This window comes from Bos indicus x Bos taurus, chromosome 10, assembly GCF_003369695.1.
Source record: "Bos indicus x Bos taurus breed Angus x Brahman F1 hybrid chromosome 10, Bos_hybrid_MaternalHap_v2.0, whole genome shotgun sequence".
NCBI classification, from domain to species: Eukaryota; Metazoa; Chordata; class Mammalia; order Artiodactyla; family Bovidae; genus Bos; species Bos indicus x Bos taurus.
In genome coordinates, this window is record NC_040085.1 from 63,412,857 (window position 1) to 63,436,775 (window position 23,919).

Sequence of the window (23,919 nt, forward strand, 5' to 3'; positions counted from 1 at the left end):
TCCATGAACTGCAGCACACCAGGCTTCCCTGTCCTTCACTATCTCCCAGAATTTGCTCAAACCTAAGTCAATTGAATGGGTGATGTCATCCAACCATTTTATCCTCTGTCGCCCCTTCTCCTCATGCCATCAATCTTTCCCAGCATCAGGGTCTTTTCCAATGAGTTAGCAGCTTGCATCAGATGGCCAAAATATTGGAGCTTCAGCTTCAGTTCTTCCAATGAATGTTCAGGGTTGATTTCCTTTAGGATTGATTGGTTTGATCTTCATGCTGTCCAAGGAACTCTCAAGAGTCTTTTCCAGCACCACAATTCGAAAGCATCAGTTCTTCAGTGCTTAGCCTTCTTTTTGTCTAACTCTCACATCCAAACATGACTACTGCAAAAATCATAGTTTTGACTATATTGACCTTTAGCAGCAAAGGTCTCTGCTTTTCTTTAAGGTGGTCCCATCTCTTCAAGAATGTTCCATAGTTTGCTGTGATTAGAGTCAGTCAATTTTTACAACAGATGAGCTGAAATTTTGATTAAGTCTACAGATCACTTTGTGGAGGACTGATTTATAATGCTGAGTCTCGGGAGCTATAAATATGGCTTTCCACCTCCTTTAAATTCTGTTTTATAATGCTATGCATAGAGGTCTTACATGTCTTTCACTAGTTTCATTCTAAGATATTTGATGTTTTTGTAATTTATTTTAAAATTGTTTTAAAAATTTTATCTTAAAATTGTTTATTGGTATAAAGAATAATTTCTGATCTGTAGTATACAGAGTTTGTAACCTTGCTAATTTCACTTATAACTTATTTGTAGACCTTCTATGTACATAATCACAATATTTGCAAATAATAAGTTTTATTTCTTCCTGCTTTTTTTTTTTTTTTGCATTATTGTGTTGGCTAGGATCTCCATTACAATATTAAATGTAAGCGGTGGTAGCAAGAATTTACTGATCTCAGGAAGACAGTTTCCATTCCTACCATTACTAACCAAGGAAGTCATCCGAGCCTGTTTTCCTTCACAGCAAAGTCTTTAACGAAGTAACTATTTTTAATAGATATAGAATTAGTATTTGCTAATTTATATCAGCATAAAGTTTTTAAAAAGTTTTTGAAGCATAACCTTTATCTATTTTTTAAAGTTTATTGGCAAAGAGTTGGTAATATTAATCTTTGGTTTACTTTATATTATCTGCAGAATATGTACAGAACTAGAACTTCATTCTTCTTTCCTCAGATAAATTTGTGCTTTTTCACTTGTTCAATCTTGCAGAGGTTTATCAGTTTCATTAATCTTTACAAAACACCAGATTTTGTTTTTACTGATCCTCTCTTCTATATGTTTTAATATTTTGTTATTTTCTTTCCTTCTTTCCTATGTGTTTAATCTGATGCTTTATTCTAACTTTTTGAAATAGATTTAAATGTTCTCTTCTTCTCTAATATATTCACATTAAAGGCTTCAAATGTTTCTCTATGCACTGCTTTAGCTGCATCCCCCAAGTTTTGGTAAGTTGCATTTTTACCACTCAGTTCAAATATTTTTTAATTTCCAGTGTAATTTTTCTGACTCCTGAGTTATTTAGAAATTTTATTTTTTTCCAAATCAATTCATTTCTAACTTTATCCCACCAAAGTCACAGAACATACTCTGAATGTAACATTTTTGAAATTGTTAGGACATTATAGCCCTCAGTTCAGTTCAGTCACTCAGTTGTGTCCGACTCTTTGCGACCCCATGAACTGCAGCACACCAGGCCTCCCTGTCCATCACCAACTCCCGGAGTTCACTCAAACTCACGTCCATCGAGTCGGTGATGCCATCTCATCATGTCGTCCTCTTCTCCTCCTGCCCCCAATCCCTCCCAGCATCAGAGTCTTTTCCAATGAGTCAACTCTTCGCATGAGGTGGCCAAAGTATTGGAGTTTCAGCTTTAGCATCATTCCTTCCAAAGAAATCCCAGAACTGATCTCCTTTAGAATGGACTGGCTGGATCTCCTTGCAGTCCAAGGGACTCTCAAGAGTCTTCTCCAACACCACAGTTCAAAAGCATCAATTCTTTGGTGCTCAGCTTTCTTTACAGTCCAACTCTCACATCCATACATGACCACTGGAAAAACAATAGCCTTGACTAGATGGACCCCTGTTGGCAAACTAATGTTTTTACTTTTGAATATGCTACCTAGGTTGGTCATAACTTTCCTTCTAAGGAGTGTCTTTTAATTTCATGGCTGCAATCACCATCTGCAGTGATTTTGGAGCCCCCAAAAATAAAGTCTGACACTGTTTCCCATCTATTTCCCATGAAGTGATGGGACCAGATGCCATGATCTTAAGTTTTCTGAATATTGAGCTTTAAGCCAACATTTTCACTCTCCTCTTTCACTTTCATCAAGAGGCTTTTTAGTTCCTCTTCACTTTCTGCCTTAAGGGTGGTGTCATCTGCTTATCTGAGGTTATTGATATTTCTCCCAGCAATCTTGATTCCAGCTTGTGCTTCTTCCAGCCCAGCGTTTCTCATGATTTACTCTGCATATAAGATAAATAAGCAGGGTGACAATATGCAGCCTTGATGTACTCCTTTTCCTATTTGGAACCAGTCTGTTGTTCCATGTCCAGTTCTGTTACTTCCTGACCTGCATATAGATAGGTTTCTCAAGAGGCAGGTCAGGTGGTCTGGTATTCCCATCTCTTTCAAAACTTTCCACAGTTTATTGTGATCCACAAGGCTTTGGCATAGTCAATAAAGCAGAAATAGATATTTTTCTGGAACTCTCTTGATTTTTCCATGATCCAGCTGATGTTGGCAATTTGATCTCTGGTTCCTCTGCCTTTTCTAAAACCAGCTTGAACATCTGGAAGTTCACGGTTCATGTACTGCTGAAGCTTGGCTTGGAGAATTTTGAGCATTACTTTACTAGCGTGTGAAGTGAGTGCAATTGTGCGGTAGTTTGAGCATTCTTTGGCATTGCCTTTCTTTGGGATTGGAATGAAAACTGACCTTTTCCAGTCCTGTGGCCACTGCTGAGTTTTCCAAATTTGCTGGCATACTGAGTGCAGCACTTTCACAGCATCATCTTTCAGGATTTGGAATAGCTCAACTGGAATTCCATCACCTCCACTAGCACTGTTCGTAGTGATGCTTTCTAAGGCCCACTTGACTTTACATTCCAGGATGTTTGGCTCTAGGTGAGTGATCACCCTAGCACAGTCAATTCTGTAAATTTCCATGTGCACTTAAAATGAATATGTATTCTGTAGTTATATGTGATTATCATTTACTTTATAATCAATCTCCTTTACAGAAAAATCAAAATATTAAAATCTACTTTAAAAACGCCTTTCTCTTTACTAATGAAAGTTAAATATGTATATTAAAATATTTACAAAATTACAAAATTTTAAAGTGTATCCATAATTTTCTTAGGTAGTAAAAGTAATCAATATTCTGTATATCTCTTCTGATCAAATCCATTAGTAATCACAATGAAAATAATTTTATTTCATTGTGTTAATAAAATTGCTAAAGCAGACATAAAGGCATCTGAAGGGACTTTCTAAGCAGTCCAGTGGTTAAGACTTCACCTTGCAATGCTGAGGGGTGTGGGTTTGGTCCCTGGACAGGGAGTTAAGATCTTACATGTCTCATGGCCAAAAAACCAAAACATTAAACAGAAACAATATTGTAAAAAATTTAGTCAGGACTTTAAAAATGATCATCAAATAAATAAATAAATAAATAAACTTTAAAAAAGAAAGGCATCTGTAGTATAAGAATGACAATGTGTGTTTTTTTTAATCAAATTCAGAAATAAATTACTTCTAGATTTTGCTAATCCTTTGGTTAACTAGTAGCCTGCTTCAGACAACTCAGTTATGTAAAATTTCCAAAAGATCCAAAATTATACCTTCAAAATGTGTCTAAAATCCATCAAATACAATTAATTTGTAATATATCCATAATTTGTATTCATGCTTTGCACACTGTTTCTAAGGAGTATTGTTAACCTTATTGAGATAAACATGCATCTTTGGGATTACAGTTAAATATGATGGCTGAGAACTGTTACAGATCTGCAGTGTCTTCCCAGAAGACACTTGATATCCCCCAGGTTAAAGATTAAAATTCTGGTTCAGAATTAGGAAGTCGGTCCTGAATATTCATTGGAAGGACTGATGCTATTTTGGCCACCTGATGCAAAGAACTGACTCATTGGAAAAGAACCTGATGCTGGGAAAGATTGAAGGCAGGAGGAGAAGGGGACGACAAAGGATGAGATGGTTGGACGGCATCACCGACTCGACAGACGTGAGTTTGAGTAGGCTCCAGGGGTTGGTGATGGACATGGAAGCCTGGCATGCTGCAGTCCATGGGGTCACAAAGAGTCGGACATGACTGAGCAACTGAACCGAACTTACAGTTCAACTATAGGAAGTCATACTTCCCAACTTAAATTTTCTAGGACCGGTGTCATTTGAGTCTACCCATTATATCCATATACTGAAATGCTATAAAGCTTTTTTTAAAAAAACAAAAATACAACAACTATACATTTATCAAATAAAATATTATTCAAATTTCAAAATCATTCATGTTTCAAAGCCATAAAAAAATAGATGTTTTTCTTTTGCCACAATAATTCCTAGTATTTTTGAAAAAATGATTTAAAAAGTGTACTTTTGCTAATGTATATAATGTAAGTCAGTAATGTTAATCTTCAACAAGTTATTTAAGAATCTTGGAATCATTTTGATTCCTTCTTCCTTGCCCTCCATATTCAATAATCAATAATATATGTCCCCCTGGTTTAATCTTCCGTTTCCTGAATCCACCACTTCCTCTGCATTCCTGTTCTACTCCCCTAGTTCAGGCCTTCACCATCCAGATTAAGGCAGTAGCCTAGCTTCAGCTCTCTTTTGCCCCTTCAATCATGTTACCTATTCCTATCAGCCATCTTTTCAGAGTGTTCATGTTCTTCACCTACTTAATCATTAATGGTTGGTTCTTTATTATTTTTATGTAAAGCCTACACAATTTGCATAGCACTTAAGATTCTTAAGAAACTAACCTTGATCCAAATATTCCAGCTTTACTTGCTTTTTTGATAGACCACGTACCCTAAGATCTGCTCACAGTGAATACACCAGGGACTCATGCACCACACTTTTGCAAGTATGAGTCACCTCTACATGGAATGCCCTCTACCTGTTCCATTTTCTGAAATACTGTCTTTTAAAAGCCTAGCTGAAATCTAACCTTCTTTTGTGAAATCTTTTTGGAGGTAGAGGTAATAGAACAAAGTGGTTAAAGCACTGGCTCTGGCAACCCATGGTTATAGTTTGAATTTTGACTCTGTTACTTTTAAGAAATGTAACTTCAGTCAAGTTAGCTATCTTCACTATGCCTCATTTACTTCATTTGTAAAATGGGGGTAACAACAGTACTTAGCCACCATTGTATTTAAGTGCAGTAACAAATATATTATTAGTAAGGTGTCTCACATATAATAGTGACTCATTCAGTTGAGTCTGACTCTTTGTGACCCCAAGGACTGTAGACCGCCAGATCCTCTGTCCATGGAATTCTCCAGACCAGAATATTGGAATGGGTAGCCATTTCCTTCTGCAGGGGATCTTTCCAACTCAGGTCTCCTGGATTACAGGCAGATTCTCTACCGTCTGAGCCACCAGGGAAGTCAGCCTGACACATAACAGGTGTTTAATAAAAGGCATTCTGTTAAGCACTTATAGTGATGTCAGAAATAAATTAGCTTAAGACGTCATGTCTTAACCCAAATAAGGATATCTGAGAGTATCTTACAGTACTACCAGCTTGCAGTGACCATATACCACTTTGATTAAGAGCTAAGGCTTTTAAATCAGCCCAACGACAGATGTGCATCGTGACTTTGTCACTATGTGACCTTGTGCAAGTGTTACAAAGTGCAGAGAAAAGACACTTGTGATTGTTTTTCATCATCTCTTCTGTCAGCTTTTTAAAGGTATTTCTAGTCCTATGTGGGATCATCTCATTCACTTCTTTTTCATCTAACAAACATTTATTGAAATGCTGTCTTTTGTTCAGTACAGTATTAGAAGTTAGGGATATTAAGTAAAAAGATACTGCCCTCAAAAGTCTAGCCTACTGAGAAAGTTAAAGTATGCAGCTAATAATAAGCCAGTAATAAGTGTTATAATGGGAGCATGAAACTAAGTGCTGTAGAAGCCCACAGCAAGCTGTTATTACATTTGTTAGCTGGTGGGGATGGTAGGTAATTAAAACTATTAAAGTTGCCTTTTATTAAACACCTGTAATAGGTTACAAGTGTCTTTTCTCCACACTTTATAACACTTGCACAAGGTCACACAATTAGTGACAAGGTCACAATGCACATCTGCCATTGGGCTGATTTAAAAGCCTTAGCTCTTAATCAAAGTGGTATATGGTCACTGCAAGTGGTAGTATTGTAGGAGGATCTAGTTCTCAGATATCATCTGGGTTCAGACATGACTTCTTAAGCTAATCTATTTCTGATATCACTATAGGTTCTTAACAGTATGCCTACATTTGGAATTACAGAATTTTAGCTTGCTATAGCAGTGATCACAGAGCACTAACAAGGAAACTGAGGGCTGAACAATTTGCCCCGATATAGACTATTTCAAATGAAATTTAACATGTATTAAATCCAGTCTAGATACAGACTTTCTCATATAAAATTGATCTTACTTAAATGTATTTTTATCAGCCTACACAATAATTTTATGATTATTTTCTTTTGAATTTTATTAGTAAAAATATCCTATTGGTATTTAGTCCTTAATGGTCAGATTTCCATTCTCAGAATTGGTTTCACTGATGTACTTTATCATTAATTAACAACTACTCACAATAGCAAGGACATGTATTATAGAAAAACATATGACATGATTTCAGTTCAATTCCTTCGAAATAAATACAAGTCTCATGTTTTTGGCATAAACACTTTACCCTTCTCAATTCAGTGTTACTAATTTGATCACTACAATAAAAGACAACACACCAAAAATTTGTTGTTTCTGAATAAAGCGATTATGAGTAATTTTTATTTAGAATTTTTAAATCTTTACATGTTTTCTGTAATAACTGTTTTCATCCCCCCTACCTGGTTCTACGGCTAAAGCCTCAGAGGCTGAGTGAAGTGAGGAAGCCCCCCTCTTGCATGGGGGAGGAAACACAACATGGGTACTGGAGCTCAAATGAGGTAAAAAGGGTATCACATAGGAGAGTGTATGTGTATGTAAATTTAAAACATACATGTATATACACACACAAAGCCCCACAGCACCATCCACTGAAGAGTGGTGGCACAGACATCTCAATTATAAGCATATCTCATGTACAAACTGTAGTTTCTAAATACCAATTTCCACTAAAAAGATGAAGAAACAGCTGATTCAAACTATAGGGCAGGCAAATACAAGATGAGTTTGGAGAAAGCTGTGTGCCCAATGTAAGAAAGCACTTAAAAAATGATGACAACATGCCTAAAGGACATAGGAGCCAACTTGAAGGGGATCCCATTAACCAAATGTGAGACAATTTGAGATTCAAAATAAGCAACAGGTTATAATCCTTTGACCAGAAAACCATTAATTCAAACTGAAATTTTGATTAGGAGCAGGCTATATACATAGTTTCAAACTACCTTCTCACAAAATTATTACAAAGGGAAAAAGTAACTTTATAGTAGAGAACCCTGATAGGTAGCAACGTAAGCAAGTGATTAAAATGAGTATTATCAGAAATGGTGCACTGAGATTGTGCACTATCTTATAGGCTGCAATGAGAACACAGACTTGCTTTTGTAATATCCCTGCCAAAAAAGCACAACTGGAATCGATTCACGAGGAAATAAATTCAAATTTAGGAACATTTTACATAACTGGCTTATAATCTACAAAAGTGTCAAGGGTAGCAAAAGTCAAGGAAAGACTAAGAAACCATTCCAGAGTGGAAGAAAGTAGAGATACTACAACCTAAAACAACACATGATTTTAAAGTGGATCCTTATAAATCATTATTGGGACATTCAGTGAAACTCGAAAGGGGTCTCAGGATTAGATGGGAGTAATGTATCAGTGTTAATTTCCTGATTTTGATTATTGTATTATGACTATATAGGAGAATTTCTTCTTGTTGGAAATACAAAAGTATTACAGGGTAATGGGGCATCATGACAGTAACTTACTCTCAAAGTGGAAAATTTTTATTTGTACAATATTTAAAACCTTTCTGTAAGTCAGAGATTGTTTCAAAAATTTTTTTTACTTAAAAACCAAAAAACTAATCAATAGATTCCTATTAAAGAGTTGATAAAGGAATTCTATGAGATATGTAGCCCTAAAAAACAATTTTAATTATGATGAACTCTTCTGTCCAGCTCCTGGGTCCACTGTGAACATACATGTTCTTCAAAACTGTTTTAGTTTTATGTCATTAATTCACTCAGATAATTCTTTTCACACGGGATTTTCAGAATCTTAAAGACACACACATACTCACACCCTCTTCCTGTTAGGATAGTGACATGTTCATAGGTGCTGTGAGAGAGAGAAGCTAGGTGAGCTCTATTTTTTAATAGAACAAAATGTTTGTATTACTATAAAAATAACTCCTCCCCCTTGTGGCAAAAACTGAAAATACATTCTACTGAAGAATCCTAATATAGAGGCACTTAGTATTATTCCTTATAAAGTATTTTCACATATTTTTATGTGAATCCTCTAAATAGCACACAGCATTTGCAAACAATATACTTAAGAGGTAGTGTCACAGTTTTCTTTAGTTCAGCACTGCCCAGATTCTACCTGGATAATTATAGCAAAAAGCTGAAGGTTTGATAGATTGCCACACAAAATGCCAGAGTTCAAACAAACCAAATTTTTATCCACAGTATAAAGATTAAAATAACACGTAGGTAAAAAGGGGTGGCCCCATTCCAAGGCACCTGTCTATTTAAGATTACAAGGGAATCAAGAAGGCTTCCTACCTCTCAAAATTTAAAAAATCTGAAAGTCCACCACTGAAGATTAATTCCTTGGAGTTGGTTCCATCCAATCTTCAGAGTTTATTAACGTGAGGATGCTCTGGGAAAAAGACATTTTCCTTCATTTAATATTGCCAATGGAGAAAACAAAAGGAGGTAACTCATCTGAGCTATAAATGAAATTTAACTTATTCCAGATTCTTATCCCTATTCTTAACTTTCTATACTTCTTCCTATTAAGTGACCAGTCACTGATAATTCTATGTTTTACTGACCTTCCAGTGACTATAAAGTAATTTAAGTGGTTTTTGAAAGTAAACTTAATTAGAGTTTTAGACTTTTAAATTAAAAGTAGCTCAGTTGGATACTGTCTCTTCAACACAGTAATATAAATATTAGTATCTCAGCTAAAATGAATTATTGACAATTTTAATACGTGTTGCACAGTACATATTAATATAGAAAAATACATGTTATCAGCAGCATAATGTTGACCATGTTCTAATCCATTCCACCTGCTCAAATATTAGTGAAAATAATTATATATTTGTAATGCATCACTGCTGTCTAGCACAAATCTATGCCTTCTGAATAAATGACTTTCCTCTGAGCTTGTTTGCTGTTTGGAGTATGACTGTGATATATTCATATTTCAATTGGCTTCGTATGTACGGTGAGGCAGATAGCAACCTTCTAAACCACTTAGGAAATGAGCAAGTATGGTTAATTACTTGTCTCTCCCCCACAAAAGTGTTATTAATTATAAGAAGTGAAGTTTAGCATTACCTCCCAGATAACAATGTTCAAGTATACAGAGAAAAAAGTGTTCGTCGCTTAGTCATGTCTGACTCTTTGAGACCCTATCGACTGCTACCTGTCAGGGCCCTCTGTCCTTGGGATTCTCTAGGCAAGAATACTGGAGTAAGTTGCCATTTCCTTCTCCAGGGGATCTTTCTAAACCAGGGATCAAACCCAGGTCTTCTACATTACAGGCAGTTTCTTCACTGTCTGAGCTACCAGGGTAAGCCCAAAAATATAGAGTGAAAGTGCCAATCACTCAATCAAGTCTGACTCTTTGCAACCCCATGGACTACACAGTACATGTAATTCTCCAGGCCAGAATACTGGAGTGGGTAACCTTTCCCTTCTCCAGGGGATATTCTCAACCCAGGGATCGAACCCAGGTCTCCTGCATTGCAGGCAGATTCTTTACCAGATGAGCCACAAGGGAAGCCCCGAAAGTATACAGGGCCTCGTTTAAAAATATCAGTCTTTTTAAGCCCAGGGTTACCAACCTAGCTGCTTCAAATCACCAATTAAAATTCTTATTTTCTAATGTGTCAGATTTCTCTTCTACATACACTTGAGGGTTGTTTCTCCCATTAAATTAGGAAAGAGAAAGACGGATCAGTAGTGAGAATAAAAGTTAAGAGTTAAGGCAATTTTAAAAAGATTAAACATGCAATATTTGATTACATGAAAATGATAGCCTATTGCTAATACACTGCTAGTACATTTTTCTCTTATGTTTTCACTCTAGCATTAGCTATTTTAAGACTACCAGTGCACTAAATGATCAACAGAACTGGCAAACTTACGACATTAAAATAGTTTGTTTCTGAAGGCAGAAATACTGATTTCTTCATATCTTTAAAGGTGGAATTGTCGTTCACCCCTGTTACAAAATATGGCACAAAATATCTGAATTCTATTGCAAAAATTATAACTCAAGTAGCACTATGATTACACAAAATAATACTAAAGAACTTTTTGAAGAAAAGATTTCTAGTAGGCACAAACTTAATATTCAATTAAATTGCATGACCACTTATAAAATTTTAAAACCAAATTTTAAAAGTATGACCACACAATGGACACATTAAAAAAAAGTCTAACAGTAAATTAGTTATTAGCTCTGTATCTCAATTTCATAATCTAAACACTATAATGAGAACCAAATATTGGATGAAAGGAAAGATTAAGCAAAACTAATGAGCCCATCAAACTAAAGGACCCAGGGTCGCATAGAGTCGGACACGACTGAAGTGACTCAGCAGCAGCAAGGAGAAAAGTGTACAGAACACAAAGAGCGAGAATGATTCGGGTTTCAATCTGAGCCTTTTACTTAGCTACAGACCTTGAGCAGATCTGCTTAAAACTTTCTGGGGAATGGGTAACTTCAAATGGAGATAACAGTACTCTGCTCTTAGGGCTGCTTTGAAACCAAATGAAATAACGTATGCAAAGGGCTTAGCACAATGCACAGGACTTGAGTCAATAAATATAGCTATAATTACCTTTATTATGCATCAAAATTTTTTAAAGGCTGTTTTTAGTTTATGTAGAATTACTTAAAGTAACAATATGGACTGGTTCTTTTCCTCCAAAGTACACAATGTATTTCAGGACAGACTTTCTCAAGCAAAGAGAAGTACCAGAGAACTGAATACAGCTAAACTAATTGGATGAAAACACACAATGCTTTGTATGTCAAATTCTCCACTAGAAATTATGCTTCTAGAAAACATCTCACACTTCTGAGTCAAAGGGCAAATAAGAGTAATACACAGAATATCTCTGCATTAAAACAAAAAAAAGCGTTTCAAACTCCAAGATGTGAGTTTTTGAAGTCACTAACAAATCACACACCCAGGAAACCTGACTCTCACATGCAGTTCAAGCATGCCTTAGGAAATATATAAACATGACCACCTTAACAGGTTTTCTGGCATTTCAGGAACAAAAATCTCTTTATCTTGCTAGATGTAAATACTCATCATCATAGATGAGCAAAAGGCATTTTAAGGAAGCAGCAAATTCTCCACTTTGAATCTATCTACTGGGTGATAATTAAATTATTTTATGATGTGAAATATTTCAAGTGAAAGAGAAAAGAGATAGTCTAAACTATACCATAAATTAACTTACTTAGAAGCTCTCTTTAAAAGAAGAAAGGTGCTAGGGATTTGCAACAATGGTGGTACTCAAAATGAGGCTACTAATAATTGACTTAGAATAGCCAGATAGCCAACTGCCTAAGGATGCATCCAGCCATTATGTAATAATTCCTCATAAGAAGTATTCATCTACTTTGGTTAGCTGTCATTTTCAATATCACCTGCATTCTGTATTTCACTTTCTGTATCATTTTATGAAAACATAATACACGCAAGCTTTTTCTTGAGTGTTTCTGCATATTCTAAAAATGCAGTGTTTAAGAGCATATTTTTAACTTCAAAATATTATATAAACATTGCATGTTAGGTCATGTGAAACTGGAAAATTATGAAGATTCTCCTTATTCAAATGCTGGCTAAAGTTACTAATGTACAAAGCTCCTTTATCACTACCTAAAATTTTACCATATGCATATGAAGACATTTTACTTATCTATCATCTCTTTTGAGTCATATATATTTGGGGCAAAATTTCATACTGTCCACTAATATGAAAACTACTTTAAAAATCAAATATAACAAATCCAAAGAATGCACACTGTTTTATACAATCAATTTTTTTCTTAGAGAAATTTTTTGTTCCTAATTTTGATTATATAGTCAAGTATTTTTCTGCTTAAAAAGGAAATGAGAAAACCAATGCCATGAAAAATAAGGAACATCTTAAAAATTCAATAAAAAATAATTTATAAAATTCAGTATGATGTCTTCAAAATGTAAAAATGGAGTGAAATAAAAAAACAACTACAGGGAATTTGTTTATTGAGCAATAATGTTAACACTTCTAAATTAAGTATTCACTTATGAGTTTTCTTTGTTAGTGTCCTGTCAATGGTCATAATGGAAAATATTGCACAGAACTCAAATATAAAAATAAAAATTAACAAAAGAGCTAAGCAACAAATATATGCTTTACATTTAAAAAATTAATCCAAACAAAATAATTTGAAACACTTCTCTGATGTGGAAGTCTTATAATGTTCTCTCATGTTTTATTTGATATTTTTTCCCTTTTTTTTAAAAACAAATTGACACTGTACAAAGAGTTCAAATGGCCAGTAAAACTACTGCTTTAAAACTGTTGGCTTTAAGTAACAGAGGTATAATCTGAATTCACATCAGAGCTTTCTAAAATGGCAACAGTACAGCACATGACTTTCTCTAACATCCAAACCTGTTCTGGCTTTCCTTTGGCTAAGGAATAGAAAACTAGACAGCCTTCCAAAGCTGCCACAATTTCCTAAATGCTTTGATAAATGTTGGCATACTTTATTTCTCTTGCTTACCTTGATAACACTGGGCTAAACAGAAAATGAGGAAAATTGAGTTAAAAGTAACTTAAACAGTAGCTAGCTCACTCTGGACCTGGAAGTTTCAGTAAAGTTGAACATTCAGAAACATATTCTTAAATGTAGTTTTCCAAAATTAGGCCAAAAAGCCTATATTAGAGGAAAAAGAAAAGCCAAAAATGAGTCAAACATTGAAGTTTATCTGTTCCTGGAAGACTATGAATAATACAATGGAAGCTGAAACACTACATACAGCTAAGAACGCGTTCTTGCAGAGAAAGTTTATAGTTAACAATTTTTTAAAATTTCCACTTGATATTTAAAATTTTATAAGTGATGTATTATGTCACCATATTAAGCCAATTCAATTAACTACACTCAGTAGGAATCACTTCAGAAATGCCTTGAAAAAGATAATGACAGACACTATATATTTAAAAACTACTAGTCCTTACAAAGTTCATCTCTGGACTAGAATATAATGCTGACTATCAATTTCCAATTCCTCTTAGAATAGAAGACTACCTGCATGTTTAGCCATTCCATCTTATTTCAGTTTAGCATAAGGATAAAAATCTTAAAGGATTGCATTGCTGCTAAACACTGCCAATAATTCTCATATGCACCATTTAGTCTATACCTCACTTTTTTACTTCCCTTATAATATTAAAATAATGAATAAATATGGTCCTTTAGTTAACTCCCTCTACTTTATCTTAAGTGAAATATAAAATAAGGTAGCTTTATTAATTTCTTGCTAGCATTGGCTTAAATTCTGTTTACCAAATAAGAAACTGTAAACTTTTATTTTTCCTTTTACCCAGAAAGCAGATGTATTTTGATCCACCACTAATACCTACATAAAATGTATTTCATTTTAGTTTTATTTATAACATTTTTTTTGGAATAGTATTACTGTTGTACCTCAGAAAAAATTCAATGAACCAACTACAGAAATTATGCCCAATTTTCAACCTTTGAAATAGGTAAAAAGTTCTCCAGGAAAACTTAAAAATAATCTGATTAACAATTACCAGTGCTAAAAAGGTCATTGAAAATTGATAAATAATAAATGAGTCTTGCTGTATTTTACCCAACATTAGTGCAAAACAGGAAGCTGAAATTTCCCAATGGACTATGTTAAAGAACATGAACTGGAATACTGGTAACAATCTCATTTACCTTCTGACATCAACATTTTCCAGGATGAAAACAATGACATATAGCTTTACAGAGTTTGAAATTTATATAAGTTCAGAAATGGAATTAAAACTTAAGGAAAAAGCAAAATATTCTTAGTATTGTCCAAATTTCAAATAAAACCTCAAGGGTAAGTATGGCTGCTGTTTTTCCAAACAGTCATTTTTCAATAAAATGTTGGCTGTGTCATAAGAAACCTTCTGTGCTTTCTATCAACCAAGGCTTGCTGGAGTACAACACATTTCCCTTGTAAATTCAACCTCAGCTGAAATGTCGAGCAAGGCGGGCAGATCTATAGTCAGCACGAAGTTGTACGAAGGAGTGAAGAATGTTCTTGTCCAGATTAGCAAGTTGTTCTCCTGAGCAGACTTGCTTTAAATTATCTGGGTTTACTACCAGAAGATTGCAAAGTGCATGCAGAGTATCAAAAAGCTGTAATACCAGAGGAATCTGAATTGAGGTAAGAGAAGGAAAAAAATATTTCTAGTTTTATAATCAGTTTGTAAATTCTTCTCACTTATGTACTATCAGGACTTAACTAATGTTAAAGAGTTCAATGTTAGAATTTTTAAAAGCTACCAAAGTGTTAAAAAACTCAAATATTTCAGACATTATATAAACTCAACATAATCTTTTTGAAAAGATTCATACTGTGCCAATTTACTCAAACAGTAATAATCATTTATACTTTTGTAAAGCAGAACTAATTATCATTAATTTACAGCTTTTTTAAATAATTTAAACATTGGGTGGAAACTAATTTCAGAGAGATATACACGAAGAAAGAACATATTTTCTTGATATATGATACACAGCATTAGTTATGGGCATTAGTAAGGTCATCTGGACTATGGAACTAAAATACAGCATTTTCTAAAAGCTCAAAGCAAAAATGTATTAATAGTGACTGGAATAATACTTTTTCATTTAGGAAATATCAGATCTGTCTCGTTACAGTATCGACAAAAGTTATAAACTTTCCGCTAATGATTATGTCAGTATACATTTTTATGATCTGACTTATGTTCTTGAACTTATTTACAAGTTTGATATTTGTGAATACATACCTTGAAGTCTTTGGCACACTTCCTATACTCAGCTACATCACAAATTGCTAACATGCCACCCATACAGCTATAGGAATATTGTTGAAGATGCTCATAAATAAGTCGATGAAAACGTACTCCAAGTTCCATCAAAACTGTATCCACATTCTTCCCATCCATGGAATTTTTAATCTTCTCCACTTGTTTTCTTACGTAAGCACAGACTTTAACACAGGCCTGTAAAATTTTTTCTACACTTATTACACAGAAATATGTATCAGCTTAGCTAAGGAGAAAATACATATAATTTCTCATTAATCTCTAAGAATTAAAAAAAAACACTTGGAGCATAATAAGATACATCAATGAAATGTTAATAAGAGTACAAATAAGGCAGATATTCTTACTAGCATATTAAATCATTTTACTCACATTAGTATACTGAATCAAAACATTGTTTTCATCTTCTGGCTTAAAATCTGTTTTCTTTTGTTCTGCAGCCAAGATATGCTTCATTTGTCCAATCATACAATTTAATGTCCTAGAGAATTGAGAATACCATGTATTTGATCCATTTAATTTACTTTAATTTATATTATTTATTCTAAATTAAATTTAAATTATTTAATTTCATGTCACCATAAAACTATTTTACTATTGGTATACTTCAGATTTTAAAACAAGTAAATTCTAGATCTTGATAGCAAAGAAATCTTAGTTTTTATTAGCTTCCTGCTCAAAACACAGGGCAAAGATTCATTTGTCCATTACTTTATTTAAAGAAATCTTAAAGATCTTAGAAGACTGTCACTAATTCATTTCCTTCACAAGTATATTTGGAGAATGCTTAGGAAGGGAGTAAGATAGAACAACTTATAAGGAATGGCCAAAGTTTGGAAGAACAGGTGAGAAGAACCCAAGTTTCACAGTCTAAGGATAAGCAGGAGGCTGAATAAGTGGTACTGAAGGCCCAGTTGAGAAATGAAGTATGAGTTTGTAATGCAACGAACAATGTCCGAGTTTTGTGACATTCTCCAACAGCAATAAGCCATCCAGTTATCAGAATTACAGAATCTGCATTAATCCAGAGTTTAGGATCTGTAAGATAGTTATGATCAAAGGAAATAAATTTTAGGGTAATTATGAGGGAGTAATTAAAGATACGGAACAAGCAATCTAAGCGTTAACAGTGAATAAAACAAAGCTGGGAAAGGACAGATTGGCAAGAATAAACAAAGCTGTAAAGGACAGATTGGCAAAAGGCAAAGATATTTAGAGCTAGAGTTCCTATAAGTAACTTATATTCATTTATGTCTTCTTGAATGGAAGAGAAAAGACAATTACAGGAAGTAAAAATATGCCCAAACCTGGTAGCATGGGCTTTAGAATTTGAGTTCCAGTTCTACCAGCATTAACTGTATGATCTCTAGCAAACTACTTCATTTCTTTAAGCCTTCACTTCCTCATCTGTAAAATGGAAATGGTATTTCTTACTTAAATGAAATTATACAAGTAAAGATCCTTGTACTGTGCCAGTGAAAGAAAGTGAAAGTAATAATTACCCAGTCGTGTCCAACTCTTTGCAAACCATGGACTGCAGCTCTCCAGGCTCCTAGTCCATAGGATTTCTCAGGCAAGTATACTGGAGTGGTTTGCCATTTCCTGCTCCAGGGGATCTTCCTAAACCAGGGACCAAACCTGGGTTTCCTGCATTGCAGGCTAATGAAATTATACAGGTAAAGATCCTTGTATTGTGCCAAGCATATAGCAAATGCCTGATAAATGCTTGATAAATAGATGACTATCATCAGCAACATATGTCCACTATCATCTCAAAAGACAGAATCCACCACTCCATATTATAAACAGGTAATTAACTAAAATAAACATCAAAAAAATTTTCAAATGTAGAGTTTTCACTCAATGGAAGTTACTTTTAAAAACTGGTATATTAATTCAATGCATTTCAGATATAAGCCTGAAATCTTCTGGGTTACATACTATTTTTAAGGAGTCTGGAGAGAGGAAGAGGAAGAGGGAAAGGGAAGGGAGGGAGGCAGGGAGAGATGAGGAGAGAGAGGGAGGATGGGGACAGAGAGAGACAGTGTCTACAGCAGCATTTACCAAAAAAAAAAAAAAGATTTTCAAATTGAATTGGTCTAAAGTTAATCTAAACCTACTGACTTCCATAAATAATAAATCTGGAATCCAATAAAATGACATTATTAGGATGAAATAAATATGTAAAAATAAAATCAAACATTATAGCAGGATAGTGGAATTCAAATAGACTTTTTTCTTGTCTGAAAATATTTTTCATGTTGTTATAATGGTGTTTTTACAAATAAAAAAAAGCAAGAGAAATAGTAAAACTAAAAACTTGCCTATCAATGCCAGTATCCAATTTCATCTCCATCTGTTCAATTATTTCTTTTTTTTTCTGAAGGCATTCAGATAATTTAGGAGAAGAGCTATTGAATGTTTAAAGGGGGAATAAAAATCATATTAGTAACCTTAGAATTCTAAAAGTTTTCACAATTCCTGCTTATTGTTACATACCTAGACACACATACACACACTTAATTTTAATTTGCTTCCAAATCCAAGAAGCATATGAACAGTAATTATTTAGTATTCACTACACTCAATTCATTACAATAGTCATGATAGGAAAAATTTATCATTTAAAACAGGAGGATTTAGATTTATTATTTTCATCTCTGAGGAGCTATCCCTTTAGAATATAAACATGATTTTGGAATTATTTGGTTTCCTTTTTAATTACATTTCTGGTGTACTAGTAAGAAAAATAACAGGCTCTTGAAACTATAGTAAATTACATTAATTACAATTTGTAGACTAACACTCAATCCAGTTGTATTTAGCTTTCCTATATTAAAAACCAACCGCATGAATCGCAGCACACCAGGCCTCCCTGTCCATTACCAACTCCCGGAGTTCACTCAAACTCACGTCCATTGCGTCAGTGATGCCATCCAGCCATTTCATCCTCTGTCATCCCCTTCTCCTCTTGCCCCCAATCCCTCCCAGCATCAGAGTCTTTTCCAATGAGTCAACTCTTCACATGAGGTAGCCAAAGTATTGGAGTTTCAGCTTTAGCATCATTCCTTTCAAAGAACATCCAGGACTGATGTCCTTTAGAATGGACTGGTTGGGTCTCCTTGCAGTCCAAGGGACTCTCAAGAGTCTTCTTCAACACCACAGTTCAAAAGCATCAATTCTTTAGCGCTCAGCTTTCTTCACAGTCCAACTCTCACATCCAAACATGACCACTGGAAAAACCATAGCCTAGTGACTAGATGGACCTCTGTTGGCAAAGTAATGTCTCTGCTTTTGAATATGCTATCTAGGTTGGTCATAACTTTCCTTCCAAGGAGTAAGCGTCTTTTAATTTCACGGTTGCAATCACCATCTGCAGTGATTTTGGAGCCCAAAAAAATAATGTCTGACACTGCTTCCACTGTTTCCCCATCTATTTCCCATGAAGTGATGGGACCAGATGCCATAATCTTCGTTTTCTGAATGTTGAGCTTTAAGCCAACTTTTTCACTCTCCACTTACACTTTCATCAAGAGGCTCTTTAGCTCCTCTTCACTTTCTGCCATAAGGGTGGTGTCATCTGCTTATCTGAGGTTATTGATATTTCTACTGGCAATCTTGATTCCAGCTTGTGCTTCATCCAGTCCAGCATTTCTCATGATGTACTCTGCATATAAGTTAAATAAGCAGGGTGACAATATACAGCCTTGATGTACTCCTTTTCCTATTTGGAACCAGTCTGTTGTTCCATGTCCAGTTCTAACTGTTGCTTCCTGACCTGCATACAGATTTCTCAAGAGGCAGGTCAGGTGGTCTGGTATTCCCATCTCTTTCAGAATTTTCCACAGTTTATTGTGATCCACACAGTCAAAGGCTTTGGCATAGTCAATAAAGCAGAAATAGAGTTTTTCTGGAACTCTCTTGCTTTTTTGATGATCCAGCAGATGTTGGCATTAGACCTCGTTAAAAAGCAAACTTCCTTTCAAAATGTGATTCAGAGATCACAAGTAATCTTTATCTTTGAGATCAATTCTAGACTAATAATTACTTGGTATATCAATGTTTATAAAAAATGTCTAGAATTTTATCTTTTATATGAATATTTTTCCTCTTATGACAGTACTACACGTACAATTTTATAAAGCATGCTCACATACACACTACTTCACATAATTCTCATATGCTTCAAAAGTTCACATAAATTGACAGGAAGATATAAACCAAATCTTATTTAATATCTCATCAAAACTTGTCCTACTGATGGCATAAAATTGTTACTGCAGGTCTTTTCATTATAACAAGTGGGAACAAGCTAGAAGTCACCTTTCATACAGATTTAGGTTTATGACACAGTGTTTTCAAATAAAACAAAATTAATACCACAGAAGGAAGAGAATACAGAAGGCAAGGAAGAGTTTATGTTACTTTTTAAAATTTTTCTTTAAACTTCACATCTTTGAGATAGATATTATTATTTCCATACAAATTACCACACTACATTATTTGCAAATGGTAAATGTTAAATACTTGATGTCAAATTTCTGCTGTCAGAGATGAAGGGGAGGAAAGAAGCAGGTTACAAATGCTTACATACACCCTGAGAGCAACTAGGTTGCTTATTTCACACCCTCCTGCCCTGTTTGATGTTTCAGTGAACAGATATTACCTTTAAAATTTAACATAAAGTAGAATATTATAGTATTCTTTGAAATACCAATGAAAATCAGACAATTTGACTAACCTTATTAGTGGCATAAGGTGATCATTAAACTGCTTGTCAAAAAGATGAAAAATAGTATTGGCCTGGTGCACAACATCCAAAAAATAGAGATTTGCATTCTTAGAATCTGAAGAAGGAATTCCTAAAGTTGGAAGGCATGTATATGTTAGAATCATATTAAAGAAATTCATCTAGGCAACAGAAAAAAGAATGTGGATAACATGCATAAAAAAGAAGTGCTGTTTCAATAAGTCAGCAATAATTTTTGTGGACAAAAAATAAAATTAAGCTCGTTAATACCAAAGTTTTAATGCCAAATTTTCACCATATACTCAAGTCTTCATTGTTTGCTGAGATAAATCAAAGACTAAACTTGTAAGTGAATCATCTTGGACTATACCTTCTCCTTCCCCACCTTCTTGTGCCTAAAGATTCACATGAACCATGAACACACTTCTATTAATACCATTTTTCTTATAACCAAGCCTCATTGTTGGAGAAGGAAATGGCAACCCACTCCAGTATTCTTGCCTGGAGAATCCCAGGGATGGGGGAGCCTGGTGGGCTACCGTCTATGGGGTCGCACAGAGTCGGACACGACTGAAGTGACTTAGCAGCAGGCCTCATTACCTCTGATAACAGGTAAAATAATTTTCTTATTAGTTCAAATTTCCTAATCCTTTATGCTGTATCTTGTGGCCAGAGTAAGGTACTTAACATATTTCACTATGTTCTCTATCTATCATTTCCTCAAAAATATTCAAAGACTCCTCACTGTCAACAAAATAAATTCCTGATTTTCACCATTGTATTCAAGCCACTTCACATTCTGACCGCAAAACAAACAGCTGACCTCTTCAGATTTCAGTTTCCTCTTTTGCAAAAGAGTAATAGTTAAATTCCAAGGTGCCTACTAACCACAGACATTTATGTTCCTAGCTAAAATTAAAAGGCATAAAGGACCAGGAGAAATATTCAGAGAAAATGAGAATTAAAAGTTTAATACCTAGAGTTCTTTACAGAAGGATGATTTTTTTCCCCAAAGTTTTAAAACAATGTTTTTATTTTCCCACAAATGACAAAATCACAACTGGCAAGAAAACTAAAGTCTCCAACACAAACTTACAAGAGAAAAAAGTAGTCAATACATCCGTATGTATTAAATACTAATCCCAGCTATTAATGAAAGACATGATAAGGCAATAGTTATGTATGTCTTTAAATTACTAAATTATTAAAGTTCTTATAGAAAATTCAGTGAGGGTAGAAAAATGGGTATAAGCATATACACCAGTAACAGTATAGATTAGTGGGGAAAAAAATCCTTAGGAAAACAGTTTGTTTATATGCACCGAAATCCTTATGGTATGAAGGATTTGTTCTTTAGTATGGAAGCCTAGCATCTTCAGTTTAGTAGCAGTATTCATCATTTGGAAGGGATTAGGAAATTTTCTGGTAGGATGAGAATATGCCTTCTGTTCCTATGCATTTTCTACGCGGCTGTAGTGAACTCTGTAGAACTTACCGTGTTTTCTTTCTTTTGAATTATTTTCTCTGGATAAAATTCTGGAACTAACACACTTTGATCCAGTAATTTTAGTTCCAGAATTTTATCCAGAGAAAATAATTCAAAAGAAAGAAAACACGGTAAGTTCTACAGAGTTCACTACAGCCGCGTAGAAAATGCATAGGAACAGAAGGCATATTCTCATCCTACCAGAAAATTTCCTAATCCCTTCCAAATGATGAATACTGCTACTAAACTGAAGATGCTAGGCTTCCATACTAAAGAACAAATCCTTCATACCATATGGAATCAAATTTGTTACTTTTTTATTATCTTCATTAATCTTCATATCTTTGAGGGAGATATTATCTCAATATAAATGACATTAGGTTATTTGCAAATTGCAAATGTTAAATACTTGATGTCAAGTTTCTGCTATAAGGGGGAAGGGGAGGCAAGCAGGCTACAAACGTTTATGCACATCCTGAGCAACTAGGTTAAAATAATAATAATAATAAAGCAGGGGAGGGGGGATATAAACCACAAGGTTATTGGATTATAGGTAATTTTGCTTCAACCTTAGAAACTTTAAAGAAAGATGTTACACACAAACATTTTTGAGCATGTGCTATGTGCTTTCTAGTAGCTTCAGTTCAATTTAATTCAGTTGCCCAGTCATGTCCAACTCTTTGTAACCCCATGGACTGCAGCACACCAGGATTCCCTGTCTATCACCAACTCCCGGAGCTTGCTCAAACTCATATCCATCAAGTCAGTGTTGCCATCCAACCATCTCATCCTGTCATCCCCTTCTCCTCCTGGCTTCAATCCTTCCCACCATCAAGGACATTTTCGATGAGTCAGTTCTTTGCATCTGGTGGTCAAGTATTGGAGCTTCAGCTACAGCATCGTCCTTCCAATGAATACTCAGAACCGATTTTCTTTAGGATTGACTGGTTGGATCTCCTTGCAGTCCAAGGGACCCTCAAGAGTCTTCTCCAACACCACGGTTCAAAAGCATCAATTCTTCGGCGCTCAGCTTTCTTTATAGTCTAACTCTCACCTTCATACATGACTACTGAAAAAACCATAGTTTTGACTAGATGGCTCTTTGTCGGTAAAGCAATGTCTCTGCTTTTTAATATGCTGTCTAGGTTGGTCATAGCTTTTCTTCCAAGGAACAAGTGTCCTTTAATTTCATAGCTGCAGTCACCATCTGCAGTGATTTTGGAGCCCAAGAAAATAAAGTCTGTCACTGTTTTCATTGTTTCCCTATCTATGACCCATGAAGTGATGGGACCGGATGCCATGATCTTGGTTTTTTGAATGTTGAGTTTTAAGCCAGCTTTTTCACTCTTTCACTTTCATCATGAGGCTCTTTAGTTTCTCTTCGTTTTCTGCCATAAGGGTGGTGTCATCTGTATATCTGAGGTTATTGATATTTCTCTTTGCAATCTTGATTTCAGCTTCTGTTTCATCCAGCCCGTCATTTCGCATAATGTACTCTGTATGTAAGTTAAATAAGCAAGGTGACAACATACAGCCTTGACACACTCCTTTCCCAATTTTGAACCAGTCCACTGTTCCATGTTCAGTTCTAACTGTTGCTTCTTGACCTGCATACAGATTCCTCAGGAGGCAGGTAAGGTGGTCCTGTATTCTGACTTAAGAATTTTCCAGTTTGTTGTGGAACAAACACAGTCAAAGGCTTTAATGTAGTCAATGAAGCAGAAGTAGATGTTTTTCTGGAATTCTCTTGCTTTTTCTATGATCCAACAGATGTTGGCAATTTGATCTCTGGTTCCTCTGCCTTTTCTAAATCCAGCTTGTACATCTGGAATTTCTTGGTTCACGTACTGCTAATGCCTCCCTTGGAGAATTTTTTAGCATTACTTTGCTAGCGTGTGAGATGAGTGCAATTGTGTAGTAGTTTACATTCTTTGGCATTGCCTTTCTTTGGGATTGGGATGAAAACTGACCTGAATTTTCAAAAATTGCTGAATTTTCCAAATTTGCTGCCATATTGAGTACAGCACTTTATCAGCATCATCTTTTAGGATCTGAACTAGCTCAGCTGGAATTCCATCACCTCCACTAGCTTTCTAGGTGCTA

General features: G+C 34.9%; 1 protein-coding gene across 1 annotated transcript in view; it reads right to left on the minus strand.

Annotated features, from left to right (window-relative positions):
- Positions 1–12,730: 12,730 nt before the first annotated feature.
- Positions 12,731–23,919, minus strand: part of EXOC5 (exocyst complex component 5) — a 52,239-nt gene continuing 41,050 nt past the window's right edge. Inside the window, exons 14-18 of the mRNA XM_027554194.1 lie at positions 20,322–20,442; positions 17,905–17,991; positions 15,953–16,061; positions 15,542–15,757; positions 12,731–14,924 (exon numbers count right to left, since the gene is read on the minus strand). Coding sequence (XP_027409995.1) covers positions 14,736–14,924; positions 15,542–15,757; positions 15,953–16,061; positions 17,905–17,991; positions 20,322–20,442 — 722 coding nt within the window. The 3' untranslated portion in view covers positions 12,731–14,735. The remainder of the gene's footprint in view (positions 14,925–15,541; positions 15,758–15,952; positions 16,062–17,904; positions 17,992–20,321; positions 20,443–23,919) is intronic.